The 26,905-nt window shown below is 44.2% G+C and overlaps 2 protein-coding genes and 1 long non-coding RNA gene across 5 annotated transcripts in view; 1 reads left to right on the top strand and 2 right to left on the bottom strand.

Annotated features, from left to right (window-relative positions):
- Nucleotides 1-16,776, top strand: part of TMEM221 (transmembrane protein 221) — a 39,561-nt gene extending 22,785 nt beyond the window's left edge. Inside the window, exon 3 of the mRNA XM_030217872.1 lies at nt 16,189-16,776. Within this exon, the coding sequence (XP_030073732.1) occupies nt 16,189-16,718 (530 nt within the window). The 3' untranslated portion in view covers nt 16,719-16,776. The remainder of the gene's footprint in view (nt 1-16,188) is intronic.
- Nucleotides 1,363-11,605, bottom strand: LOC115479727. Its single transcript, XR_003943742.1, has 3 exons — nt 11,562-11,605; nt 4,764-4,766; nt 1,363-1,479 (listed from the first exon to the last, which is right to left on the bottom strand). It is a non-coding gene; the product is annotated as an uncharacterized LOC115479727 (long non-coding RNA).
- BORCS8 (BLOC-1 related complex subunit 8) lies at nt 14,834-25,748 on the bottom strand. 3 transcript variants are annotated; one of them, XR_003943741.1, is made up of 7 exons: nt 25,658-25,748; nt 22,888-23,000; nt 21,968-22,032; nt 20,031-20,138; nt 18,775-18,857; nt 16,785-16,901; nt 14,834-15,367 (listed from the first exon to the last, which is right to left on the bottom strand). XR_003943741.1 is itself a non-coding variant. In XM_030217873.1 (6 exons), the coding sequence occupies exons 1-5, from the start codon at nt 25,692-25,694 to the stop codon at nt 18,815-18,817; spliced, it is 366 nt and encodes a 121-aa protein (XP_030073733.1). In that variant the 5' UTR covers nt 25,695-25,748; the 3' UTR covers nt 14,834-15,367; nt 18,775-18,814. The 3 variants fall into 3 exon arrangements, 2 of the variants coding, with proteins under 2 accessions (XP_030073733.1, XP_030073734.1); XM_030217873.1 differs by lacking the exon at nt 16,785-16,901; XM_030217874.1 differs by lacking the exons at nt 16,785-16,901; nt 18,775-18,857.
- Between the last annotated feature and the right edge of the window lie 1,157 nt (nt 25,749-26,905).

The raw sequence follows: 26,905 nt of genomic DNA, 5'->3' as shown, positions 1-26,905 counted from the left end.
ATGTGGGATACAAGTGCAATAAATAATAACAACTAGGTAGATGGTGTGCTCCTTATATGCTGTCACATTCTAGTCTTCTCTCACAAAACATATCCAACTCCCTTTATGTTTAAATCTGTTTATTAATATCCGAAAAAGTACAGCAGCATATAAAAACAAACACATTCAAAAATATAATATTACAATGGCCTTGAAGACTAATCAAAGAGATAACAACTACTCCCCCCTTACCCATTCATACTTGCATCTGGGGCAGTCACTTTTAACATCTACATGGCTCTAATACACATTTTATAAATTCAGGATGTACCTGTGAGCACAAGATGGTAAGGTTAACCACAAAGGCTCCCGAGTGGCTTGAAAATTTTGTCCTCCGGGGCTCTGAAAGTCAGACACTCTCTGGCACTCTAATCGCATTTCTGCAATTAAATAAGCTCGCCATCTTGATAGAGTAGGGCCTGTAGATTGCAACCATGTAAACAAGCTTTAAGTCCAAACAAAATGGCATAAGAAAGGAATCTCTTAAAGCCTTCTATGATTTGTCCATTAAAGGTAAAGGTGCCAAACAAAATCTTGGCATCCATGGTGACCTGCACATTCTAAAGCTTCCATATCAGGTGTAATAGACGTTGCCAAAATCTTTTAACCAAGGTACAGTTCCAGAACATATGCCCCAAAGTCACTGGACTCATACCACATCTAGGGCATTTAGAGAGCTCAAGCCAGCATGTTGCACTCTGGACGGTAATATGTATAGTCAGAGTACAAATTTATACAGTGTTTTCTGGTGTAGCACATTAACCAAGCAGGCACGAGACTGTTATAGATAAGCTCGTAAACAATCTCCAGAAATAGTACAATTAAGATCCTATATCCATTTCTGTGGTAGTGTAGCATAATCTAAATTAAGTGTCGAGTCTTTGAGAAATCCAGGATGGTAAGTCAGGAATATGTGTTGTTGAGACTCCAAAGTAGACAATGACATGGAGATAAAATTTGTCCCCGTTCCATCCCTGTGGGTTCTGTCTCTGTCTCCACTCCAGCTCCATCCCTGTCCCGTCCCCCGGCTCCGTCCCTGCAGGCTCTGTTCTCATCTGCAGAATCTTTGAACACTTATGATTTTATATTTAAATCTTTTTATTAAAATATAAAAAGGAACAATATGCTGTGCAACTGTTGTGTATAAATTACAAATAGAAAACAATAATAACAATGAGCAACTATAATAAACCCACCACCCTCTACCCTTCCAACCCCAATAATAGATGACTTCTACTACCCCAAGGAATCCTAATCCACCCTGTTAAAATGTCCAGGGGTACAAAATATAACCTGTTCTGTATGCCCTAGAGGGGAGAAATATGCCCTATGAAGCTTGGTTATGATTTTTTAAATCTGTGGATGAATAAGAAGTCATCAACAATCTCAGGATTTATTCTAGCTCTCCTGCCTTCCACAGTCCCTCTTGCAATAGAAGACCTCTTTAAGGAAGAGACGGAGGAGAAATTTGACTCCGATAATGCCCTCCCAGTGTTTTACCATTTGCTTAAGGGTACCTTACCTACGGAGATTAGAAATAAGCTGGAGAACACAGTGGGTCTCCAACTTGAAAAATGGCCTAAAATTCGCGAACATATCCTTCACCATTGTAGAAGGCTTGTTAAAAGCAAACAAGATGAAGAGCAAAATCGCAAAACAATACGTACTAATCTAGACGTATTGCAGACTGAAGACCTCAAAGATAAAAGAGCCTCTAAGAGCTCTGACACTGATACCAATACCCCGGAGACCTCTCCCCCTGTTATCGTCATGTATGCCGATCAACGATATGACAATAACACCCGCAACCAGGGCACACGGCCCTACCGCCCCGACCGTAGAACAGATTATCCTGAGGAGCGAGGCCGTCGCTCCCAACCCCAGAGAGGTCCCCCAAGGGGCCCTCCTGATGATAATAGACGACCTAGAGACTTCCGTTCCCGACCTAGTCCTGATCGCTTTCCAGATGTCCTGTGCTTCCGCTGTCAGGAATATGGTCATTATGCACGTGAATGTCCCCAACCATTACAAAATAGACCTAGACATATAGTCCGGCAAGAACGACAAGAACGGCAGTCCTTCCCTTTATGGAACCCAGATCAACGTCGCCCACAGTGACTAGGCGTAGTCCACACTGCTGCAGGATTGGATGATCCTATGATCACCCTGCTCATCTGCGATGTCCCTGTCCCTTTCTTAATTGATACAGGTGCTTCTCGCTCTGTGCTGGCTCACGTTCCGCACAAACTGCAGAAACTCCTCAAAGTTTCCCCTAACAACATTACCACCACTGGATTTGATGGTGTCCCAACGGACACACCCCTGCTTGAGCCCCTGCCAATTACATATGCGGATCAACAACTATCTGCTCCTTTTTTGTATGCTCCATTATGCCCTGTCAATTTACTTGGGAGAGATCTATTGACATTGTTTCACTTTGAAATTCATTTTGATTCTTCCCCTGATGAGAGTACCTCACTCATGATGGCTGTCACCTCTATGGTTGAAAAACAAATAGAGATTGCACTAAATGACCTACCAGGTTTTCTTTGGGCGACACCGGAGAAACCCTATGGTGAGGTTACCGGTCCTCCCCATCGCATCCAGCTTTTACCTGGCTGCAAAGGCCCCAAAATTGCCCAGTACCCGTTAAAACCAGAAGTTATTGCTGGAGCTCAAGAACAAATTGATTCCTTATTACAGCAAGGCATCATTGAAAAGTGTAATTCACCATACAATACTCCATTATTCCCAGTGCCAAAGAAAGAGCCTGGCGCCTTCCGTATAGTACAAGACTTACGGGCGCTAAATGACCTCACTTACGCGGTATTTCCAAACGTGGAAAACCCAACTACACTCCTCAATAGTATCTCCTTGCAGACATATCATTCCACCATTGACCTGTCCAACGCCTTCTTTTCGATCACCCTTGACCCTGTAAGCCGCCCGTTAACGGCTTTCCAATTCAATAACACAACATATCAGTGGACTCGCCTTCCCCAAGGATTCACTGACAGTCCTACCATCTTTTCCCAAACTCTAGCAGAACACATACATGAATTTAAACATGACAGGTATGTTCTCTCACCACATACTTCTATTGTTCAGTATGTGGATGACATGCTTATCACATGCCCTGACTTTGACACTTGTGTTCAAGTCACCTGTGACTTTCTAGGCTTTCTTGCTACGAAAGGCTACAAAGTTAACAGAAAGAAATTAAAAGTTGCTCAGACACATGTTACCTTCCTTGGCCATCACATTGGCCCCCGTCAGAAGGGCCTAGGTCCCGATACCCTACAACACGTTTCTTCTTTGCGTATGCCCACCACAGTTTCTGATCTCAGAGGTGTCCTTGGCATGCTAAACTTCTGTCGCCTTTGGATACCCAATTATTCCGCCCGGACTCAGCCATTTTACATGAAGCTACAAGGTAAACAAAAAGTAAAACATGAACCCTTACACTTTACAGCTCAGGAAACAGCTGATCTTATGGCCCTTGTAAAGGATGTTATGCTTTCCTCACCATTGGCAACCATTGATGTTTCTCAGGATGTGCACCTTTGGGTTGTGCATACTGAGGATACTTGGTCTTGCCTAATCACACAAGAACATGATGATCTTGCATGTGGTTACCTTTCAGGAACTTTTTCACCCGTTGAAAGAGCCTTTGCAACTTGTGAGAAAGGTCTTGTTGCCGCCAGTACGGCTGTTACCAAACTTTACAGCTACATTCCTCACCTTCCGGTGATTCTCCACACGTCCCATGATGTTAAATATCTGTTGGATAAACAGATTAGTCACATGACTGTCTGCCGGTTACAAAAGTATCAAGTACTTTTGTTCAGTGTAGTGCACTCTATTCACCCATTAACTTTAACTGACCTTCAACGTCTAGATCCATTACTCACCGTAACAGAGACAGCACAGAATGCTATCTTTCCCCATGAGTGCACTACCCAATTGTCTGTACCCGCATCTCTCCATCTGCATTCAGAAATATTGCAGAGTGGCGAGGTTTGGTTTACAGATGGTTCTCAGCAAAACGGAGTTGCCGGTTTTGCCGCCCTCCGTTATACACCAGAAGAAGATATACTGGATCCTGTACAATTCAGGTTACCGGATGCATTCACAGCCCAAACCGCAGAACTTGCAGCGGTTTTGTACGTCTTATTGTTTAAAGCACTACACTCAGATTTGAGCATTGTCACCGACTCGGACTATGTTTTTGCTTCCTTGCATTCCCATGTTCGCAAATGGAACCAGAGGGGTCTGATTTCCTCTACTGGGCAACCTCTCAGTCACTTACCTTTGTGGACTGCACTTTTTGATGCGCTGGAGAAGCGCCATCAAAAAGGCCTCCGCACCAGTATCTCCTGGATAAAGGCACATCAGGAGGCAGTCTTTTCTTTTGCCATTAACGGCAACCATGCTGCTGATGAACTAGCCCGTGAGGTCACTTCCCTTTCCAGTCCTCCTTCCGGAACCGCTACCGATGCGGTACTTCTGGTCATTGTGTCCGAAGCACCACTTCTTGACACACCTCCTTCAACTCCTTCCGATTCCACACAATCTGATTCCTCCTCTCTAAGTACTCCTCCCCTTTTTCCTACTCCTCCCATCATTACCCCTCCCTTATCTCCAGCACCACAGTTTCCTCAGAACGAGCCTACTCCTCCTGTCATCTCTGAATCCCTAACTTCCGACTTCTCTTCTACCCTCACGTCCTCACTTACACAAGCAGAAATTACCTTGTGGAAGCAAGCAGGCTGTTTTCTTAATCCTAATGGTATTTGGTCCCACCCCAACGGTCAATTATGTGTTTCACAGCATGTTCTTTCTCTCCTCTTGCATGCACTCCATTACCCTTTGCATTTGAATGCTAATACATTATATAATCAACTGTCTCCCAAATTATGGGCTCCCCAAATGATGCCCATGTGTCACACTGTAGTTCATAATTGTTACAAATGTTTTCTGAACACACCTAAACGAGGACCTGTCATTCCTTCAGGTCATTTGCCTGTTGTCCAGGGACCTGGCCAACATTGGTATATAGATTTCACAGATATGCAGACACCTGTTCGTGGTAAACGGTATCTGCTTGTCTGCGTGGACGGTTTCTCCAAGTGGGTGGAAGCTTTCCCTTGCTCTAGAGAAACCGCACAAACGATGGCACAGTCACTGTGTAATGAGATTATTCCTCGATTTGGTATTCCTGCCAAAATTACCACAGATAATGGTATGCATTTTGTGAATGAACTTTTACAGAACCTCCTTCCTGCACTTGGCATTACTCACAGAACCGTCTGTGTTTACAAACCCACCAGTAATGGTTTGGTTGAAAGATACAATGGATTGCTTAAAACAAAATTGCGTCAGCTTATGGCAAATGGGATAAAGAATTGGCTTGATGCCCTCCCTTTGTCACTATTATCTCTCCGTGCCACCCCATCCTCTTCCCTTAAGCTGACGCCGTTCCAATTATGTACAGGTCGCCAGATGCGACTCCTACCTGGCAATCCAGACACTCAAGTGCCCGATCAATACTCAGTATATTGGGATATCTTGCAGACTATTGTAAGTTCTCTGTCCTCAATTCCACAGGCCATTTCGGACAAAAGAGGGGATTGTGATGCCAATAGATCCCCCCCTTACAAAGTGGGCGATCTAGTGCATCGGCGTTATTACACGCACAAAACCTGGCGAGATCCCATCTACGTTGGCCCTTTCAAGATAGAAGCTCTGTCAGCAACAGCTGCTAAGCTGGAGGACCACACATCCTGGGTCCATCTGAAAGATATACGAGCCTACCCGAATACCGAATCAGGCCTCCTGGATGTTTCCATTGATGTTTCCAGCACAGCAGCCACTGGAGAGACCACGAACCCCATCTCCACCGCCACTGAGCCCAAGACCACCGACCCCACACCCGACTCTCTTTAATCATCTTGATCAACTCGATCAAAGACTTAATCACTTAATCAACCAAGATCATCCATCTCCTGAATCGCACCTCCTTGATCTTGCTGATATCATCATCCAAACAATCCCTGAATCTCCAGAGTCACCACCTGAACAACCACCAGTACTCGAACCTGCATTTGAGTGGCCATCCTCACCTCCACCTTCCAGTGTTCCAGAATTCCCACTTCCCTACGTTGATCTTCGTATCCGCCTCATCAGAATCCGCAACTTTGCAGCAGATTTGGAAGAAATAGCTCCGGGTGAACCTGGCTCTATTCACTTTTCAACAGTACAGAAATTGAAGAGCAACATCGGTGAGCTGCTTGACATTCTACATTTGTATTTCCCGAATCAAGCCAGATAAATGCCACAAGTAGTTCCGCCGCTGTTCACTCCAGAGGAACTCATTCCCTTACAGACTATTTCTCTACATAAAGTTCCTATTCCAATACCACCTTTCCCAACCACTCCTGTGAAAGTTTTAATACCACCATCCTCCCCCGCTAGCAAACTTCTCCGCAGGGAACCAACTGCTGAGAACCTTGCTGCCCTTGACGATATCAAGGAACCAGACCCCCAGCACACTGGACTTTACCCTGTTGATAAGTGTGACTCAGAACAGTTATCTGAAACCAATTCTCATTGGTCCAACGACTTTGATGGCACTTTTCTGGAAGACGACACCGTTCCAGACGATACGGATGCCAACAGCACCCGTACAAGTGTTGTTTCAGCAGCAGTAACGGTGTTACATCAGTACACCCTCTTCTTCTGCTTTCCATCTGCTCGACTGTTTGCTGTTGGACTTGTGTGCATGATCATACTTTGTATAGGTTTGGTTTTGTTTTTCACTACCCTGTTTACCTATACTGCTGACAGTAACCTCTTAGATCTTTGGATCTCACTCACGGCCTTTCCCACTGGCAACGTTACTTTGCCCGTTGGAAACGCCACGGTACTTGCAACTACTTCGGTACTTGCAACTACCCCAGCGGTACTTGCGACTACTTCAGTACTTGCAACTACCCCTGCAGTACTTGCAACTACTTCTGTACTTGCAACTGCTACTGCTCCCCCATCTACTACAGCAGCCTACACAGAGCCCCAACAGAACACCACATTCACACGCCTGTTTAGACACACATCCTTCCAAACGATCACAAAGATCAGTCCCATTGCCACCAGTAATCCTACCCCCTGGGCAGACACATCTGCCACAACAGACTTTTCAACTGGCAATCCTACAGTGCCTATTGAAAACCCTGCGACTACTCCTGTCCTCACTAATTCTCCTGTTTTTCATGCTACAAGTGTTCCCAATAATATCAGTAGCTCGGTCCATATTGTCCCCAATCGTACCATTACTTTTGAGGATAATATTACCTTGCCTGGATTACGACCCACCCCTCCTCCTTATCATCTGGTTCCTACTAGTGACGTTCCTCCTTCCACGAATACTTCCTTAGCCTCTCCAGGTACCAGAGTCCCAGCTACTCGTCCTCCCAGATAGCTCAGCATCCCAAAGGAGCTACCAATATATGTCCCGTGGAAGAGAATCTCCACCATTGTCGCCTTTCAATTTAGGTGAACAGATAATCCCTGTACCCCCAGAATACCTTCTGGATCCTCGTGAATTATTATTTCCCCATTGGGACCCCGCTCCAGAAGACAATCCCAATTGGGATCCCCTCACTCGATATCAGACACTGTGTGAACCTTTACTTGAGAATTGGACACTTGGCCCCAGTCGAACTGTTACTCACACTCTGGTATTGTTTGGAGGAAGTTTGGGTCTACAAGTGGAACAGACCGACGATCTCCTAATAAGACCAGAAACTGGTGACGTGGTAGATTTTTGGTTATTCACATACGCCGTAATTGACACTGATTGGATACCTTTTCTGTTTCTCAGAGAGGTTGGATTGGGACCTTTGGAAATATATAGTCTCTTTGAAGTACCCGATCCCATTGAAAGAGGGGCTATTAGAGTTTACCCCCCATACTCAAGTTACGCCTAATGATATATCCAGCCTTGATATATTTTGGAATACTGATTGTTGTGATAGCAGCTCTTGCTAAGACCCTAGGGATAATTTTGTTGCTTACCTTAATCATTAGCCGTCATTTACCCTTCGTACAATCTTGATACAGTGTTTGATTATGAAAACGACCAACATGAAGTGCCTGGCCCTTTTCTTGTGTGTGCTCACCATGCCCATTGTACATGGAGCACAGGATTTAGAAAAATTTCTGCAACAATTTACGACCACTTATAACATTACCCACCACAAAAGACACGACCACAATAACCCTTGATGTGTGTGCTTACACAATGTGTGGGGAACATCCTGTACAGCAATATTTGTCAGCTTTTGAGGTATACCTGTGTCCCTTCTCTAATTGCGGAAGTTGGGCACAAGTATGGTGGTACACAGGTTCATGGATTCCCTACTCAGGTAGTGAGATTCCAGATCTCAAAAAGAGCATTTCTATCATGAAATTGCGAGTGAATGGCCTCTGTCCAATGACCAAATGTAATCAAGTGGCTATCACTTTCAGAGGAGTAACGGCTGTTACCTACAGAACTTATTCCTTAGGAATTGATGCCTCAGGTAGAGACCCCGTTGGAAAATTCAAGATTGTTCCACCCCCAGCCCAACCAGAAAAGAATCCTTTGATGCCAACTAAAATCCCAGAAGTAAAGATTCCTTACCAGATTGTGCCGATTAATAATTCCAAAGATTTAGTGGCACTAGAAACAGGATTTGGGGAGACAAACCTATGGCTCGAATGGGCGCATTATACTACAAAGAGTTTGAATGTCTCTAATTGTTATTTTTGTTCCCATGCAAGAGCAGAACCAACAGTAGTTCCTTTCCCTTTAGATCTCCGCAATGATCCAGATGGGTTTTGGTGTATGTTAGAGTTATTGCAGGTAAAAGAAGAAGTCAATCAGTCTTGTCAGCATCTTGACGAGCACCACCCCTACCTACCCCCTCGGATGAGGGTCCCGCCCGCATTCAGGATCCCAGATCCTGCAACCAGATATCATACATGTCTGGAACGATATGGGGTGAAAAATACACGGTTTCTAGGAAATTTGACCAATTGTAACACAACCCTAGAAAAAGGGACTCTACGAAATCTAAATCTCACAGACTTTTCACAAGCTAGAGCAGACATATGGTGGTATTGTGGAACCCGTACTATCCACCATACACTTCACAGAAGTTGGACAGGCAGATGTGCTTTAGTCAAATTGGTAATTCCAATTGTAATCGCATCTTTGCTCCCTCCTCATAGCAGCTCTTCCTCACGAGTGAAGAGAAATGCAATGCCTGGATCTTTTGATGATCGGGTCTATATTGATGCAATTGGAGTTCCAAGAGGGGTTCCGGATGAGTTCAAAGCCAGAAACCAAATAGCTGCAGGTTTTGAATCAGCTTTCTTTTGGTGGGCTACTATAAATAAGAATTTAGACTGGATCAACTATATATATTACAACCAGCAGAGATTTGTGAACTACACTAGAGATGCAGTTCAAGGAATTGCAACACAATTAGACGCCACCAGCAGGATGACGTTGGAAAATAGATTAGTTCTTGACCAGATTTTAGCGTCAGAGGGCGGAGTGTGCCGGAAAATAGGTACACAGTGTTGCACCTTTATCCCCAACAACACTGCTCCAGATGGATCAATCACCAGAGCTTTGGAAGGCTTAACCTCACTGTCACAAGAGTTGGCAGAAAACTCTGGCGTAGATACATCCTGGACAGGTTGGATGGATAGAGCTTTTGGTAAATGGAAAACATTTATCATTTCAGCAGCCACGACCATAATCATAGTGGTAGCAATTTTTGTATTAGTAGGATGTTGCATAATCCCTTGTGCTAGAGGCTTGGTAGAACGCTTAATTGAAACTGCAATAATGAAAAAGACAACAGCAGGACAATATGTCCTGTACGAAAATCTCCTTCCCAACACCACAGGAGATAACACATTGGACTATCTCCCTCTGAGAAGGACCAATCGCTATGCAAATGCTAGAGACATGGTAGAAATGTCTGCCACTGTATAATCAAATATAGCACACAGGGATACAATATAGAACGTTAAGCTTTATGAAATAATGCAATAAAAACAAAGAATATAATTATATAATCAATGCAAAACTATATATATATATATATATAACCTATAATCAGTATATAACCAAAGGAATGAATGATTGTTATGAATATATATACACACCTATATAAGAGTAAGAATAGAACCTGCATATTAATGGGTTGAGCAAAAGTATTGGTATAAAAGAAATGACTGAAGTAGTGCCTATGTTATGATCTGAATCTCAGTAATTTGACCATATCAGGTTTTAGAATAGACTCTGCAGAACAACAGTTTTACAAGGATACCTTCTGGAATGGATGGTACCATGGTACGTTAACCCTGGTGTCACCCTATGGGATAGGGTGAAGAGGGGAATGTTAATATGGATTGGAACTTGAGTATCCACTGGAATGGTGGTAAGCCAGGTTACAGGACTTTTGGTCAACAGAGAAGCCTTGACTAGGCCTGATAACCCACTAATGGCATGACAGTTGAGAACCTGCAAACGCAGGGCTATATGATGAAGTCTTAATAAAACCTGAAACTAATTACAAATTAAATATAGCATATATGATGATAGAATAATAGATAAAAATGGTTTGTAAAATCTAGCTTGTATTTCTATAACATGGCACACAGGTCATAAGATTATATAAAAATAGATTGTGAAACTGGATGTTTCTATAAAAGATAAAGACAAGATGTTCAGGGTGACGGAAATGATGCGAGGTTTTGAAATAGCAAAAGAAAGAGATGTTTACCGGAAAAGACAGTTGGGTAGAGATGGACACCTGGCCGGAAAAAAGAAATGTTTCAAAATAACTAGAACAGGAAAGAAGTTGGTACAAGATGTTGCAAAAAAGTACAAATGACCATCTGCCGGAAAAGGGAAAAAAAATTGGTACAGAGATATTGGGCAATAAGATGAAAAAAAATTAAGATCTGTGCCTATAAAAGAGTTAACATTCAGACAGAAAAGTTAGAAGCTTCTACAGCACTTGACCGACGGCAGAGCTCTGTGCATTTGAACCCAGATGTATGTATTAAACTGAAGACTTTATCTTGGTAAGAATAAATAAGATCTTATTCCTGAAAACTATCCTTGTCTTTATTCCTACATATTGTATTATATGTACTCTTTCCTTATTATCTACTATACACAAATAAACCACACTCACTGAACTACAAAGAGTAGATTAAACCATATAGATATGTGGGAACATAAATGGCCCAGAATACACCTAGATCCAGAAAGGCAAAAAGCAGTGGTTATGGGAATTAGTTTAGAATTGCGGCAGCTGATGCCTCCCCAGAACAGACCCCCATGGGACGGGGTAACCCTGGAGGTTAGGGAAACAATTCAAAGCCTTTTGGATGAGCTAACATTCTTTACCCCTCCGTGTAGAGGGGTCAAGAAGGGGTCTAAAAGAGGTCCAATTAAACACTTCTTAGAAGATGTGCTGGTAGCAGGATGTACAGGATCCCCCATGCAAAGTTTGCTGTGTCCAGCATGTTGTTTTTCCAAAAAAAATAAAAATATTGTCATCTGCATCACTCAAACATAAACAACAATCCAGTTGATTAACAGGCTTCAAAGTAGAAAGTGACACGCGGACAAAGTTTGTCCCTCATGGGCTGTCCCCATCCTTGCCCCCGTGGGATCTGTCCCCATCCCCACCCCATGGTTACCACGGGTCCCCGTCCCATTCTGTACTCCAAAGTATACACATCTGCTAGTGTCTCCTTCACATCCTCCAAGAGATTGGGCCAATTGCTAAGGAAGATACATAATGTTTTAACTGAAGATATGCAAAATAATGTGTGGGCAAAAAAGCAAATTCTTCTGGAAATGGTTTAAGTGTACTTTCTTCTGTCAGTACTTGAAATAAAATAATTTTATACCCTGAGTTGCCCAATAAGTAAATACACTATGACCTACTCCTGGCTGAAAGGCAGGGTTATCACACAGAGAAAGATAAGGTGTTACCGGTGCTGAGAAATGGTGACCGGTAGATCCACCTCCAGACCTCACAACCAGTCCTCAAAAAGGGGTACTTAGTGATTGCCCCCAGAGGCAGACCCCCCTGACATATGAAGAATCTGGGTGAAGTGCACCTCCAGAAACAACTTTGGTTTTAAGGATGTCGAAATAAAAACATTGTGTGTCTCATAACCAGTCGTTAATATGCCTCATTCCGCAGGCTATCGTGAGATATTCAATGTTTAATAAACCCATACCCCCATGGTCTCCTGGAGATCCAACACTCTTTAAAAGATGTTTAGTGATATAACCAGGACAGCTCCACTGGCAAAATGTTTCAGAGGCTTCTAATTTGTCCCTGTGCTGCTGTTTACTTATGGGATTTCTGTAAGGGACACCATCGAAAGCTTCCCTGAAATCCAGCTAATCATTCCGCTCAAGCCCTTGATTTAATTTTCCAGTCACCCAATCAATCAATCTCCCTCTGGCAACATCATGGTGCTTCAGATCTTACAATCCATCAGAATGTAGACCACCATTCTTTATGGAAGTAATCTGTCTATTATTTCTCCGACCTCTTCTCTGTTGTTTTTATAAAGAGAGACAGTACTCAGTTCTCCATTCCCTCAGAATAATCCCCCCCCCCCCACCCCAACCAAAGATCTATTTCAGATGTCTTTCAGTACCCTAATTTCATGTTTGCTAACTCCGCACTGGGGCAGTATCTCTCCCCCCTCCACTTTATTCTTCGGTATTTGTTTAGGACTTCTGCCTTTTCTTTATCCCCCCTTCACATATTTCTTCTTGGCTCCTCTACACCGACTGCAGCTCACAAACCATTTGCTGAGGAGTTTTGGTTTAATTCTTTGTTACCAAGGCAACTCACTACAAGCTATCACTTCAGAGGGTCCTAGAGAGGGGGACAGTCCTTGGATGCCAGGATTTCTGTGTTACAAGGTCACAGGCACTTACTAACTCACAGAAACCAATTACTTTTTTTTTTAATATTATACATACAAAACAGAGAGGACAGTTTAATGACTGTTAATTCTAAATTCATGCAAAAAATGAGTAAGTGTCCCTTATAATTAAATGACAAAATTATATTGGCTTTTTTCTCACTGCTTAAACTGCTGAGTTCAGGCTATTACAAGCCTGCTGCACCACATTCATGAATGATTAGCCTCTGTTTTGTATCTTCTGTTCACTCTTAAAACACAAGAATGAAAGAACATTAAGATTTCACCGATAACAGATAATATATAAAAGGAGGGACGAGGCATACTACATGGGGCCACCGAGAGTCTGACCCGGGGCCCCCCCCCACCCCACAAGGATTGCCGCTACCCCACCTCCGCCTCCCCCCACTCGCTACTGCTGTCACCTCCCTCTCCTGCTCCCAGGCCGCCAGCACCGCAGTCTCCACCTACCTACCCTCAGCTCCCTTCTTTCTGTCTGCCATCCGACCACCTTCATTTAAAAAAAAAAAATTAAAAAATCTCAAAATCGGCAGCACAGCGCCTTCTGTGTGAAAGCGGCAGATCGCCTCGGGCAGGCCTTCCCTCACTGTGTCTCGCCCTCGCGGAAGTAGGAAGTTACATCAGAGGAGGGCGGGACACAGTGAGGGAAGGCCTGCCCGAGGCGATCTGCCGCTTTTACACAGAAGGCGCTGTGCTGCCGATTTCGAGATTTTGTTTTGTTTTTTTAAATGAAGGTGGTTGGATGGCAGACAGAAAGAAGGGAGCTGAGGGTAGGTAGGTGGGGACTGCGACGCCGGTGGCGGCCTGGGAGGAGAGGGCGAGAGACCCTGGCCCTCCTTGGAATCCCAGGCCCAGGGAATCTTGCCCCCCCCCCCTCTTGGCGGCCCTGATACTATAGGGCAGGGAGTGAGGTGCAGTAAGGGGTCTCAGTACTAGAACAGCAGGAGGTGTAGCAGGACAGGAGTGAGGTGCACTGGCAGAAGTGTGTGAGTGAGGGTCTCAGTACTAGAATAACAGGGGGTGCTGCAGGGCAGGAGTGAGGTGCACTGGCATAACAGTGTATGAGGGTCTCAATACTAGAATATCAGGGGGTGCTGCACTGGCAGAACTGTGTGAGTGAGGGTCTCAGTACTAGAATAACAGGGGGTGCTGCAGGGCAGGAGTGAGGTGCACTGGCATAACTGAGTGTATGAGGGTCTCAATACTAGAATAACAGGGGGTGCTGCACTGGCAGAACTGTGTGAGTGAGGGGCTCAGTACTAGAATAACAGGGGGTGCTGCAGGGCAGGAGTGAGGTGCACTGGCATAACTGAGTGTATGAGGGTCTCAATACTAGAATAACAGGGGGTGCTGCACTGGCAGAACTGTGTGAGTGAGGGTCTCAGTACTAGAATAACAGGGGGTGCTGCAGGGCAGGAGGGAGGTGCACTGCAGCACTGTGTGTAAGGGGTCTCAGTACGGGAATAGCAGGGGGTGCTGCAGGGCAGCAGGGAGGTGCACTGGCAGAACTGTGTGTGAAGGTTTCACTGGCATAGCAGGGGGGCTGTACGGCAGAAGTGAGTGGTAGAAGGCACAGCCACTATCTGCTCAAATCTAGTTACTTTTTTACCGACAGAAAGCACTGTTTGTCTAACTCATCCATAAACAGCTGAAAATATAATGATGCCATTCAAAGACCATATGAGGTATTAGCCAAAGTCTAGAAAACTTTTCCACAGTAAAATACTACCAAATTTTGCCAAGAAGATTTTTGAAACCAGTCATAATAGCTACCTTTATTCCAGTAATTCCTAAAGCATGCTTAAAGATCGGCAAAGATCCATGCAGCAGTCATCAGTGTCCGCATCTGCAAACTCGGCAGTGAACAGGCCTCAGTGGAAGCTCTTAGGAAGGCCCCAGCCATTCACAACCAAAGTCTGCCTGCTACAGTATGGGTAGGTTTGGGTATTTTAAAAGCAATTAATGGACACTGAAATATGTTTAGAAAAGGTATTTCCAAACTCCACTCCAAGATACATTTTTGAAAACAAACGTGGAAAAGAATGAGAGAAACTGTAAAACCTCAACTGCTTAAGATTCTTGGGACTTCCCAGCAGAAGCAGCATAAATCCTTAATGACTTGGAAAGCAGTTCTCCTCCCTAATCTGTCAAATACAATGTTCTTGCTTCCATGGTGGCTTCTTTTCTTAATGTTCTGGCACACAACTCTTTAGCAATAACTCTGCATCTTCTTCTGTCTGTGGCACGATTCCCAGTGGCATCACCGTTTCACTGAACACACCGTCCAGGGCTGCAAGAGAAGAAAAGTACATCAAAATGAACCTTTTTACTGGTAATACTGGTAATAGGATTAAAGGACTGAGTAGCAGAACCCTTTCCTTTGCCAGAGCAGAAAATACATTTCAAATGTTCCTGTACAGAGGCATTCAAATGGACTTGTCAGTGCTGGAAGACTTCCAGTTCACGTCTGCTCAGCATATTGGTAAAACCACTATCTTCTGCCATGAAAATTGGGGGGGGGGGGGGGGGGGGGGGGGGGGGCTTGGGCCCCCTTCAAAATTGTGGCTGTTGGGGATGCCCAAGCCCCACCAGCTAAGTAGATTCTCTGCTGGAGCCACACCTGTATTGATAAAACAGCGAGGAATCCGGCAGGGAGCTCCAGTTGCTGGTGCTGGCACTTCCACGTGTGCAACTGAGCATGTGCTGAAGTGCCTGTGTCGGAAGTGCTGGCATCGGAAGCTGGAGCACTCTGCCGACTTCTTCAGTGGTACACGCGCGGCTCTGGCAGAAGAGCCTCCGCTAGTGGTTTTATGCAAGAGGCAGGAAGGGAGGACTGACAGGAAATACTTGCCCTCCCCAGTCCATCTCCGCCCCCCCCCCCCCCGAAAATTGAGTTCTAGCTATGCCCCTGCTGTAGCCCCTCTCAATACATCATCACAGCTGATGATATCATGAGCAGAAGGCCCAAAGTGAGCTTCTAAATCCATTTGTGCAGCTGGACTATACCCTTCAGATTAATGGAAACGTGGGGTTGGGAATAGAAAGTTGAGAACTATTGCATGGTGAATATTTACTAATGCCTATTCCATTCTCTCCCTCTCTCTCCCACAGCATTATCCATATATATGTTGCTGCTGTTTGATATGGAGGCAGGGATAACTAGTGCCTGTATCCTCTCTTCAGGAATCTTGGTCCTCCTGATCACTGTCACTCACTCCCTCCTCAAAGCCTCTCAAGCTACTCGCTGGACCAGAGCTGAGCTTACCAATACCATCTATGAAAATGACTCTGCCCATGGAGGGGACGCCCCAGTCAATGACCTCAACAACTGCAAAGAGATGCCCAGGCCAAAACCACGGCCTGAGATCCACAGGGAGTTCTCCTATCCCCCGTATATTGAGCAGAAAAAGCAGTCCCTCTCTCCAGTGCTGAGCAACTTAACAGCAACGGCGAGACGTGGCACCGGGGCAAGGACGGCAACAGATGGGGACATAGATGTTCCCAGAATGCACAGGACTCTGTCTGCAGAGTCAGGCTTCTTCCAGTCACATGGCAAGCCCTGGAATGGAGTTAACCAGGAGATGAGGAATATTTTGTCACAGAAACCAGGAGGTGCTGGAAAAGATTCAACTTTAGTATAATCTACTGTAAACCACTTTCTTCTAACTGTGAAAGTTGGTATAGCAAGAGTGGAAATAAACATAAACCTGGATGGGGGAAGAGGGTCTGTTTCCTCAAACAATGCACAGTGTGCTATCTTTCCTTTCTCCTCTTGTTTCTTGCCAGCACTGTAGTTATAGGGTGGGAAGCCTCCTTTAGGAAATCTGTTTAAATACAAGTGGACAAGCAAGAATCAGGTACCTTGAGCCCCACCTCATCCCAGCAAAGTATGGAGACAAATTTGGGAGTTCAGGGGTCTTATTTTGGGCATGGTGATTTCCTCCTACTCCTTCCCCCCTCCCCCCATGTGCCTTCACTCACAACACCCAGGGAATTTTACATTGCTATAAAACACCCTCAGTAGAGTCATAAGTACATAAGTATTGCCATACTGGGACAGACCAAAGGTCCATCAAGCCCATAATCCTGTTTCCAACAGTGGCCAATCCAGGTCACAAATACCTGGCAAGATCCCAAAAAAGTACAAAAAACATTTTATACTGCTTATCCCAGAAATAGTGGATTTTCCCCAAGTCCAATTTCATAATGATCTACAGACTTTTCCTTTAGGAAGCTGTTCAAACCTTTTTAAAACTCTGCTAAGCTAACCGCCTTTACCACATTCTCTGGCAACGAATTCCAGAGTTTAATTACACGTTGAGTGAAGAAACATTTTCTCAGATTCGTTTTAAATTTACTACTTTGTAGCTTCATCGCATGCCCCCTAGTCCTAGTATTTTTGGAAAGCGTAAACAGACACTTCACGTTTACCCATTCCACTCATTATTTTATAGACCTCTATCATATCTCCTCTCAGCCGCCTTTTCTCCAAGCTGAAGAGTCACTACAGCAAAAGTCCTGTGTTGGAGACCATGTAGCCTGGCTTACTTCACAACTTCCAAGCATCTCAATGTCACTGCCATATAGTGACCACAACTTCACTATACCCAGGGACTATAAAACGCTGCCTTCATGGCATCCCTCATCCCAATTAACACAGGCAGCAGGAGTCCCATCTTGGGAACTGAACCGGGGACCTTTTGAGTGAAAGTGTTCAGGACTTAGCCACCAGGCAGGCCCAGCTGGGAGTTTTTAAAAGCCCTGCTCGGATCTTGCTAGAAGCAAACTGTTCATTAAGCATTGCTTGACCTTATGTCAGATCTCTCTGCAGAGATTTTAAGATACCTTCAACTTCTAATGGCAGAACACAGATGGAAGCAATCTTACAAGGTGAGCAATAGCTCAAACATCACCTAGTAGTCACATGATTCTAGCGGCTGGATTAAGAAAGGGGTCAAAAACAAGCATGCATAGCTTAGCAAGTGTTAGCAAGGAGAAGCATTCCACTGCTGGTTTCTACAGTAATCAGACAGCAGCTTGTGCATATCATCTCTTCACCCTCCCTCTTCAGGACGCCCATACTGAGGGTAACACAGGCGAATATATAAAACAGGCTCCCAGAGCCAGCCCCAATAGTGCAGAAATGCCCAGGCACAAATTTACACCTGCTCCAAAGATGATGCAAATGTGTGAGTGGACCTGCAAATTTTGTACAATACACAACTCTGCTCTGTTGGAAGCAATTTTGGGCAGTGTCAGAGTTGGTAAAAAATGTGCCAACTCCAGCTTCAGAATAAAAACTTAATTATATTATAAGGTAAATTTATCATTTTGTCCTGGATCTACAGTACTGGTAAATTATTTACTAGTACCTTAGATCCAGAACAAAATTTGTATAAAGCCTAATATCAGTAAGTGCTCTCTGCCCCCAGGAATGCGTATGTGTGTGTGTGTGTGCCCGCGCGTGCGTGTGTGTGAACAGCCATGCAGAGGCCCTTTCCATGTGTAAACCTGGCTACAGTATCTTTCTCCCTGGGAAATCAGATGTTGATGCCTACCTCTTATTCATTGCTGCTCCATGAGTATCCCAATTTGCCCATTTGCTGCCCAGCCATAACCAAAACAAAAAATACAGATGCCGGGGCTAAGCTTGAAGATAAGTTTTTACCTCTGCATCCAGCCAAAGCCACCACTGACCTGAAGTGTACACACAGAGCATCAGCCATCGTGCCGGGTGTCAGACGGAGGGTGATGGGCATGGGGCCTGCGGGGCTAGTGTGCTGCAACAGACACGTGTGTCACATTTCATGCACCAAACAAATAACAGCAGAATCAAAACAATGAGGGAATAATGAACTAGGCACTTCTGAGACACGCAGCTGCACACTTCAATCTGTTAATCCAATACCATCCAGAATACAATAGGATAAAAGTTCCACGTTGTGAACCTGCTCTTGATTATGAACCCCATGCCATAACCCTGTGAAGGTCACATAAGCTACCCTCAGGCTTCCCTACAGGGTCCTGGCAGCCAGAATGAATTGTTGTGTAGTGTTATGTACAATGATGGCACCATGTAAATAAAAGTCACTGTTCTTATAATGCTAAAATTGTAAGCTCTGTTGATTTCACATAAGAACGCCACTTGGACCAGGTCTTAGCACAAATGTTAACTTGTGTTAAAAGACACATTGGGACTCCAGAGTGCTCCGAAAAGAGCATGCCCTTAAGCTGAGTTAGTGAGGCACCCCAATCCACTTTGGCTTTGTTGCTCTCTTTCCTAACCCAAATATCATTTCACAACACAGAAATACTACTACTGCTAATTTAAGGTCAAACTGGTGCTATTCTAACATAAGCAAATCAGTAGACAACTTGTGTTTGAAGACATTTGCATATTTGAAAGATAAAACCGAGGCATGCAGCAAAACTCCTTATTCAGTTAGGGGGTCTTTTACAAAAGCTTAACAAGTTATCTGCAGCAGGGCCCATAGGAATAAAATGGGCCCTGCTGCAGATAACTCGAGCTAAGCTTTAGTACAAGACCCCCTTAGAACAGTACAGTTTGAGGTTTACATTCTCATAATTTTCTCATAAGCAAAGAGTGGGAAATTCTCTTAGTACAGGTTTATGTCCAGCACACACACACACACACCAGCTGGCTCACTGTGTCAGAAATCCACTGTACAGCTTCTTCTATGGGGGCGGTTATTGTCCTGAAGACAAAGACTTAGGATGGGGAAAAACAGTGTCTACAGTAATGCAACTGGGACTCATTTAAAGGTGCATTGTCAAATTCATCATGAATTCAGCTGTTTCATTTCAGTAAAATTCATGTGCAGGGTCATTGTGCAGGATAGCTCGTAGCACTGTCTGCCCACATTTTGTTAAAAGAAGCCTTGGGAAATGGAAACCTAGATTGTGGCTTTGGTAGGCCAGTTCCCTAAGCTTACCTGCGTCCTGGTGCTGAGCCCATCTGCTCCTTGGTGCTAATGGTCTGTCTAAGCAGTCCCTCAATGCTCTTGAAATATTCTTTGCTATAGGTCATGCTTCGGATGGCGCTGGTATGAAAAGGGAGAGAAGAAACGCAGTTACACATCAAGACTGCCCTTTCAGGGTCACCGTTATAACAGTACTCTGTGTACTGGATTCAATATAGTGCTTGCAATCTATTAATACAAACACTTTTTGTAACAAAGGCTGTTCTCACCCTTCCCATCTACAGTAATAAATTCCATTGCATTCAGGGCCTAACCAAGGGTATCAAATGCTCTAGGCGAACTATCACCCTTTTCACCCCCCTCGCCTGGCCTATGGTCCAGCATCTCTCTTCTTATCCCCCCCCCCCATTCAAAGGTGTTCAGCATCTCTCTGCTCACTCCCCACCCCAAGGTGTCCAGCAACGCTCTCCTTACCCCTCTACTCCAAGATGTCCTACATCCCCTCTTCCTTCCCCCCCTCCCATGTTCAGCAAGTCCTGGCTCTTCCTTTCCCATGCCACCACGGGAACTGAAAGAAAGTACAAGCTGTGGGGGGAGGGGAGCAGCAGCACAGCACTAGCACAGTTGGCAAAGCTTAGCAGCACGTAAGCCCTTTAAAAGCCACTGTAGCATCCCAGTGTCTGTGCATGCCCCCTCTGACAGTAATATAGGAAGGGGTGGACTGTGGCCTTGAGCATGCATGAGCGTGCTGGAATGCTGAAAGCCCCACTAGTGACAAAGGCTTTTGAAAAGCTTTGCTTCTTGCGCCAGTGCTGCACTGCTGCTCCTTGATGCCTGCTAATTCAAAGGATTTATGCTCCTAACTTTGAGAGTTATGCTTGAAAACTGGCCTCTGAAGATTTACTAGGGCCGAGTGCATAACTTTATACTCAAAATTTCAAGTGAATTGATTTTTCACTCTTTCAAAAAGTACAAAGACCAGGGGACACTCAATGAAATTATATGGAAATACTTTTAAAACAAATAGGAGGAAATATTTTTTCACTCAACAAAATAGTTAAGCTCTGGAACTCGTTGCTGGAAGATGTGGTAATGGCGGTTAGTGTATCTGGGTTTAAAAAAAGGTTTGGACAAGTTCCTGGAGGAAATGTCCATAGTCTGCTTTGGAGATAGACAGGGGGAAGCTACTTCTTGCCCTGGGATTGGTAGCATGGCATGTTGCTATTATTTGGATTTCTGCCAGGTACTTGTGACCTGGATTGGCCACTGTTGCAAGCAGGATACTGGGCTGATGGACCATTGCTCTCACCCAGTATGGCTGTTCTTATGTTCTTATTAAACTTCTAAATTTAGAAGCATAAAAAGTGGGTGGCAAATTGGGTGGATTTAGGGTGGGGGAAAAAAGGCTAGAAATTAGCACTGAGTTTTCAGCAGAATAAATAGCAGACCTAAATTTATGACCTTAATTTTTACGCTTCTAAATTAAGATGAATTTTCAGCTGAAAATATGTGTTCATAAGTTTAGCTGCAAATAGGGCACAAATTTAAGGAGTTATTTTTTATTCCTTTTAAATACTAGTCCCATATTTAAAGTATATATACACTACAATTATAAGAGACCCAGCCTTAATCACAGCCTTCTTAACCAATAAACAAGTATAATTAGTCAAACCTAAGGTTTTGCGTTATCAGCTCAGGTATAGCTTAGGGCTCATCTATTCAGGTATGATTACAACCACAAGCAAAACCTCAAACAAATGAAACTGCTAGACCATGAGTGTCTTAAAATATTTGTTGTACCATAGATGCCCAATAGTGGAAAGAGAGATTCACCAGCTGAACCGGTGCCATCTTCCTAAGCACTCTGCAGAAACACAGATTCTCTTCCATTACAGAATGTGTAAAGGCAGACAAGGTCTCTAAAGTTCTGGGAGCAGAAAGGGAATTACCTGCAGGCATACTCCACAGTATAGACAGCCCCCTGGCTTTGTTCTTCCCAATTCTGCATGTCAGCCTGAGAAGAAAAGTAAAGCAAAGAATGCCAGCTGGAACATGTCCGATACAGCCTCAGATTCCTCAATGTCTGAGCCTCTCTCACCAATGTACAGAATCGAGGGTCTTCCTGTCATCACATTCTGAAAAGGACAGCCATAGTGTGTGCGATCATTTTCCTAGTCACTGGGCACAATCATCTTGTGTCCAGCGACAGGCCCTGGTGGTTCTGCCCCCAGCCACAGTAAAAACTCTTCTTTTATTTTGAGCAGTGCCACACATAAGGGGCCAGGCAACTTTAATGCTAACTTCCCTAGAGACCTCCAGATTCTGTGGCTATAACAAAGACTAAATGCACAACACAGAGACTCACAATATTTGAGTGTTACACTATGCTGATATACCACCTTCTTCAAACAAAACTTCAATCCAACGTATTTTATTTTGTTTCTTGTAAACTGAACTGTAATTAGCAGAAGTGGAAAGCGGCAGGAGACAAATGTTTTTAATGACACTACATACACCTTGGACATAACTAGACCTGGGATCATTGTATTGGTAACACTTCAGTGTTGAAGGAGATTTCAGCACTTACAGGAGCTGAGATCACGAAGCACCCCAGTGCCTTTCACTATCCTTAAGGGAAGGGCAAAATGCATCCTGTACAGCTCTAATGCCAAAGGCCTCAACAACCACACACTCGTGTGGTGCTAACTCTGGGAGTGCCCCATTACCTGCAGAACCACCCAGTGTTGTGCCAACTCAGGGAGCTCACCATTGCACCAGATGTTCTGCTTGCTCAGAGAGTGCCCTATTATCCACAGTCCCACCCAGTGCTGCTCCATCTTGGGGAATGCCCCATTTCCCAAAGACTCACTTTGTGCTGTGCTAACTCAGGGAGGGATCTTCTCACATGCTCCTGCAGTCGATACAATGCCACCGAGGGTTCATTTGCTAGGACATACATGCTCTCTGTCAATTTGTCTGTAACTGAGAAAAAAAAACAACAACATAATTTACATTATAAAACTGGGTGCTGGACTATGTGTGGGAATCTGTATGCTCAGGAAAAAATAAAATAAAAATTATTAAGCAGTGATGTCAGTTGATGTTGTGCTAGTGGTATGATAAGTAGAATATATCCTAAGTGGACTGGATGAGCCAACCAGCCTCTTTCTGCCATTCTCTGCTCCACATCACTGCATTTACAGCCACAGTTACAAGTTTCCACAATAGCCCACAAGCATAGCAGACCTGTTTCTGTTTGAGCGAGAATGAGTCATTTTATCTCAGGCAGGGTTGGCTCCAACATTAGGCAAGAATGGGCAGTTGCCTTGGATAGCAGCTTCAGGGGGCAGCAGAGAACAGCTGCAGTCAAAGCAAAGTAATAGTCCTGACAGCCAGAAAAACTCAAAAGAACCACCAGCCAGTACTTTCAAACACAGGGAGGGTAGGGAAGGGATTTCCAAATAGCTTATTTACCCAGGTAAACAGCTTTTGGAAATTACCCTCAATAGGTATATACTATATAAAGTTTTTTTTAATATTTAATATTCATTAATTTTACATTTATATATACAAAACATAAATGCATTGGAAATCCAGCAAAATTATAAAGAAATATACAAATAAAATATTTTACATATTGTAAATATGTTATTGAAATATTCTATTAATTTTGTCCACAATATCAGGTTAGAATCAAGATACTAAGATTAAACAAAAAATAGAGTAAATAAGAAAAACATACGGAGCTGGAGAGGACAACAGAAGCCGACAGCCGACTTAACAGCACTTTACCTATGGGGGCGTTTCCAAGGGTCTTCTCTCTTTTTCTTTAATTACAATAAATTCCAACAACTTCTTTGGGGTATAAAACACATTAACAGATTCAAAAGACACACAACATCTGCAAGGAAATTTTAACACAAAAAAGCCACCTAGACTCAAAATTCTGGATTTATATAACAGGAATTCTTTCCTCCTTTTTTGCGTACTACTTGCAATGTCAGGAAAAACCTGAATCTTAGCCCCTAGAAAAAGATCATTCAAGTGACGAAAATAAGATCGAAATATATTATTTTTATCTGGTTCTAGAGCAAAAGTGACTATCAACGTTGTTCTTTCAGTTATAAGTTCGAGAGAGTTCTCCAGAAATTCTGTTAAATTGAGATTAAGCTTATCTTTAGTTTGACCTTTGGGATTCTTTATCCCTGATAAATATTGGGCCCTCGTTACGGGCGGGAAGCCCTCCACTGGGATCTCCAATATTTCTCTGAAGTACTTCTTAAGCATGTCCACTGCTGATATCAATGGACATTTTGGAAAATTTAAAAATCTCAAATTATTCCTACGTCCATGATTTTCAAGGTATTCAATTTTCCTTTCTTGAATCTCTCTGTCTCTGATTAATTCTGAGGTAATATTTTGTAATTTTTCCACTTCACCTTCAGTCTTAACATTTTTCTCACTTTGCTCTTGAAATTTAACAGACAAATTCTGATATCCTTGTTTTAACTCCAAAATGTCACCTTTCATAGATATAGTCATCTGTGACAATGTAGTACTCACTCCCTGTATGGCGTCCCAAAGGGGCTCCATTGTGACTACAGCAGGTCTTCTAATTTCTCCTCCAGCCACCGGCGCCAGACTTCCAGGAGTAGAAGAACGGGGTTGACTCAGCCCCTGTTCCGATGTTGCACTTCCTGGAGTTGAGGTGCCCCTAGGTCCTCCTTCCGCGGCGATAGGAGCAGTCTCTTTCATTCTCTGTGGCCCCTGTGGGGAAAACTCGCTGCCGGGTTGCTGGGGTGCTGTAAATGAGGGAGGACTTAACGTCACTCCCTCTATGCTGCGTTCCGCTCCCGAAAGAGCAGAGCTGGTCAAGGCGGAATTCTGTTGACCCAGGGATACGACGCCAAAGCTCTCAAGTGTTGTCTGGCGGGTAGATGGCGTCGACTGTGGAGCCACGGAGGTAGGTGCCCCAGTTTTCCCTTTCCCCGTCGTTAGACAGTAAACGGAGCCTTCACGCCAGAGTACTTGGTAGTCTAAGGAGCGTCGCGTCCACACATCCGCTCAGATCGCCATCTTGATTCGATCCTACAATGAACTCCTTCTCCCATACTAAATAAAGTTTTATATTTAGATGTATTTTTATAGGAGTATTCTGGGAGGCATACTTGTTGTGAGCATAAATGAGAAATGAGCATAATTGTTGTGTATCAAGAGCTCAAGAAGATACCTAGGGGCCTTTAAGTTAAATGTGGTGGGGGTGCGTGTAAGGCTAAAGATTTGCCTAGTCTACGGCACTAGTAGCCTTACACCAGCCCTGACCCCCAGAAGTACCAACTGCAATCCTGGAGGGCAACAAACCAGTCAGGTTTTTAGGACCTCGCTACTGAATATTCATAATACGTATTTGCACGCAGTGTTCCCAGACTGTGTGAATACTAACCACCTATATGTTATTAGGGGTATCCTGAGAACCAGATTTCCTTACACAATTGCACGAACAAAAAGATAGGAGGGACATATTGGAAGCAGCGGGGCGATCCGACCCGGAACAATGAAACAGACCAATCAGAAATGCAGCTGGTTTGACAGCCATACTAAACCCTACTGGTCCCGGCACAGTAGAGCTCCTCACTCACCCTTTTTCACCTTTAGCTGGATCTCCTGCTCCTCCATGATCACCACGGGGCGGGGAGGAGGAGGGGGAGTTCTGTACCCTCCCAGAAGAAACGCCTGGTGCAGCGCACGAGCGGTCCGTGCAGGAAACCCGACGCCCGAAACAAAGTTCCGCCTAGTACTACGTTACGCCCTTTCCCCTCCCCTCCCCCCCAAAAAAACTACTACTACTATTTATCACTTCTATAGCGCTACTAGCCATGTGCCCATGTCGACATCTTCCCCGCCCCCCAGGATGTCATTCCAGGGAAGAAGCTGCGGGTTGATCTGTTGTAGCTGTACGATAACTTGTTTGAACCACAGCACCCATGTAAACTAAGGGCACCACAGAAAGCAGATTACAAGAATAACGAAAGTTACGAAACGGTGATTTAGTAGTGGCCAATGCTGCATGAGTAATGGAGGAGATGCAGGCATTTCAGAGGAGGGCTACTATCAACTCTACCCAGACATAACCAAAGCAGGGAAAGCGAGATTACGATAGATGTACAAAGAATCGGCAAGCTTCAATAGAACAGTAGAAAGGAGCATTTTCCATTGAAACATGTGTTGTGTTCTTCTTTTGCAAGTACATTAAGTAGACTTCATACACACAGAGATACCAAGTTACCCAGTTGTAGGCTGAAGACTTTTTTTTTTTTGGCCAGTCCTGGGTTTTGAACTTTCATCCCAAAGCAGTGTGGGATTTGTAGCTCCTGATCCCACCGATTGAAATTAGCGCCGCAAATCTCATCATGCATCAGGATGGGGTGGTCAGAACCGATACAAAGTATCCCCGCCTGGAACTGGGTGATTTGCCATCGCTGAATACAGGCCACAGACTCCTTTGATCCCAGGCATGACACTTTATTCTTGCTTTCTTTAGTAACAGAAAAGCCCAGTAGAAAAGTCTTAACTGCAATTTATTCCTTGCGCCGTATCTAGGCAGCAACAAGAAAATAACCCAGACAAGAATCCATATAAAATTGGAGGGTGACTCCTCTGAATCACTAAAGGACACCATTTAAGCCAGCCTAACCTAACCTTGAAGGAACTCTTTATTCTATGGAGGGAAATAGCAGCGTCCAGTCAGGATAGAGAGCTCATTGGACCAATCAACGCGTCCGGCGGTCTGGCCAACCAGAAGGCAGCTTCAAGAGCAGCTGACTTCTAGGAAATGGTAGAGGGGCGTGGGCAGTGAGATTGTCTTTTCTCTTAATAGTGACATAATA

The sequence above is a fragment of the Microcaecilia unicolor genome, chromosome 11, assembly GCF_901765095.1.
Source record: "Microcaecilia unicolor chromosome 11, aMicUni1.1, whole genome shotgun sequence".
NCBI classification, from domain to species: Eukaryota; Metazoa; Chordata; class Amphibia; order Gymnophiona; family Siphonopidae; genus Microcaecilia; species Microcaecilia unicolor.
The sequence above is the reverse complement of the archived record's forward strand: the minus strand, read 5'-3'. Positions and strand labels throughout refer to the sequence as shown.

Bases quoted from the DNA above. Each gene is read 5' to 3' on its own strand.
- BORCS8 (XM_030217873.1), bottom strand. From the start codon at position 25,694: ATGGAGGAGCAGGAGATCCAGCTAAAGGTGAAAAAGG. The intron at 22,033-22,887 runs GTGAGTCTTTGG...TTTTCTTCTCAG, and splicing joins CTGAGTTAGCACAGCACAAA to GCTGACATGCAGAATTGGGA. The intron at 20,139-21,967 runs GTAATTCCCTTT...TTTTCATACCAG, and splicing joins ACTGTGGAGTATGCCTGCAG to CGCCATCCGAAGCATGACCT.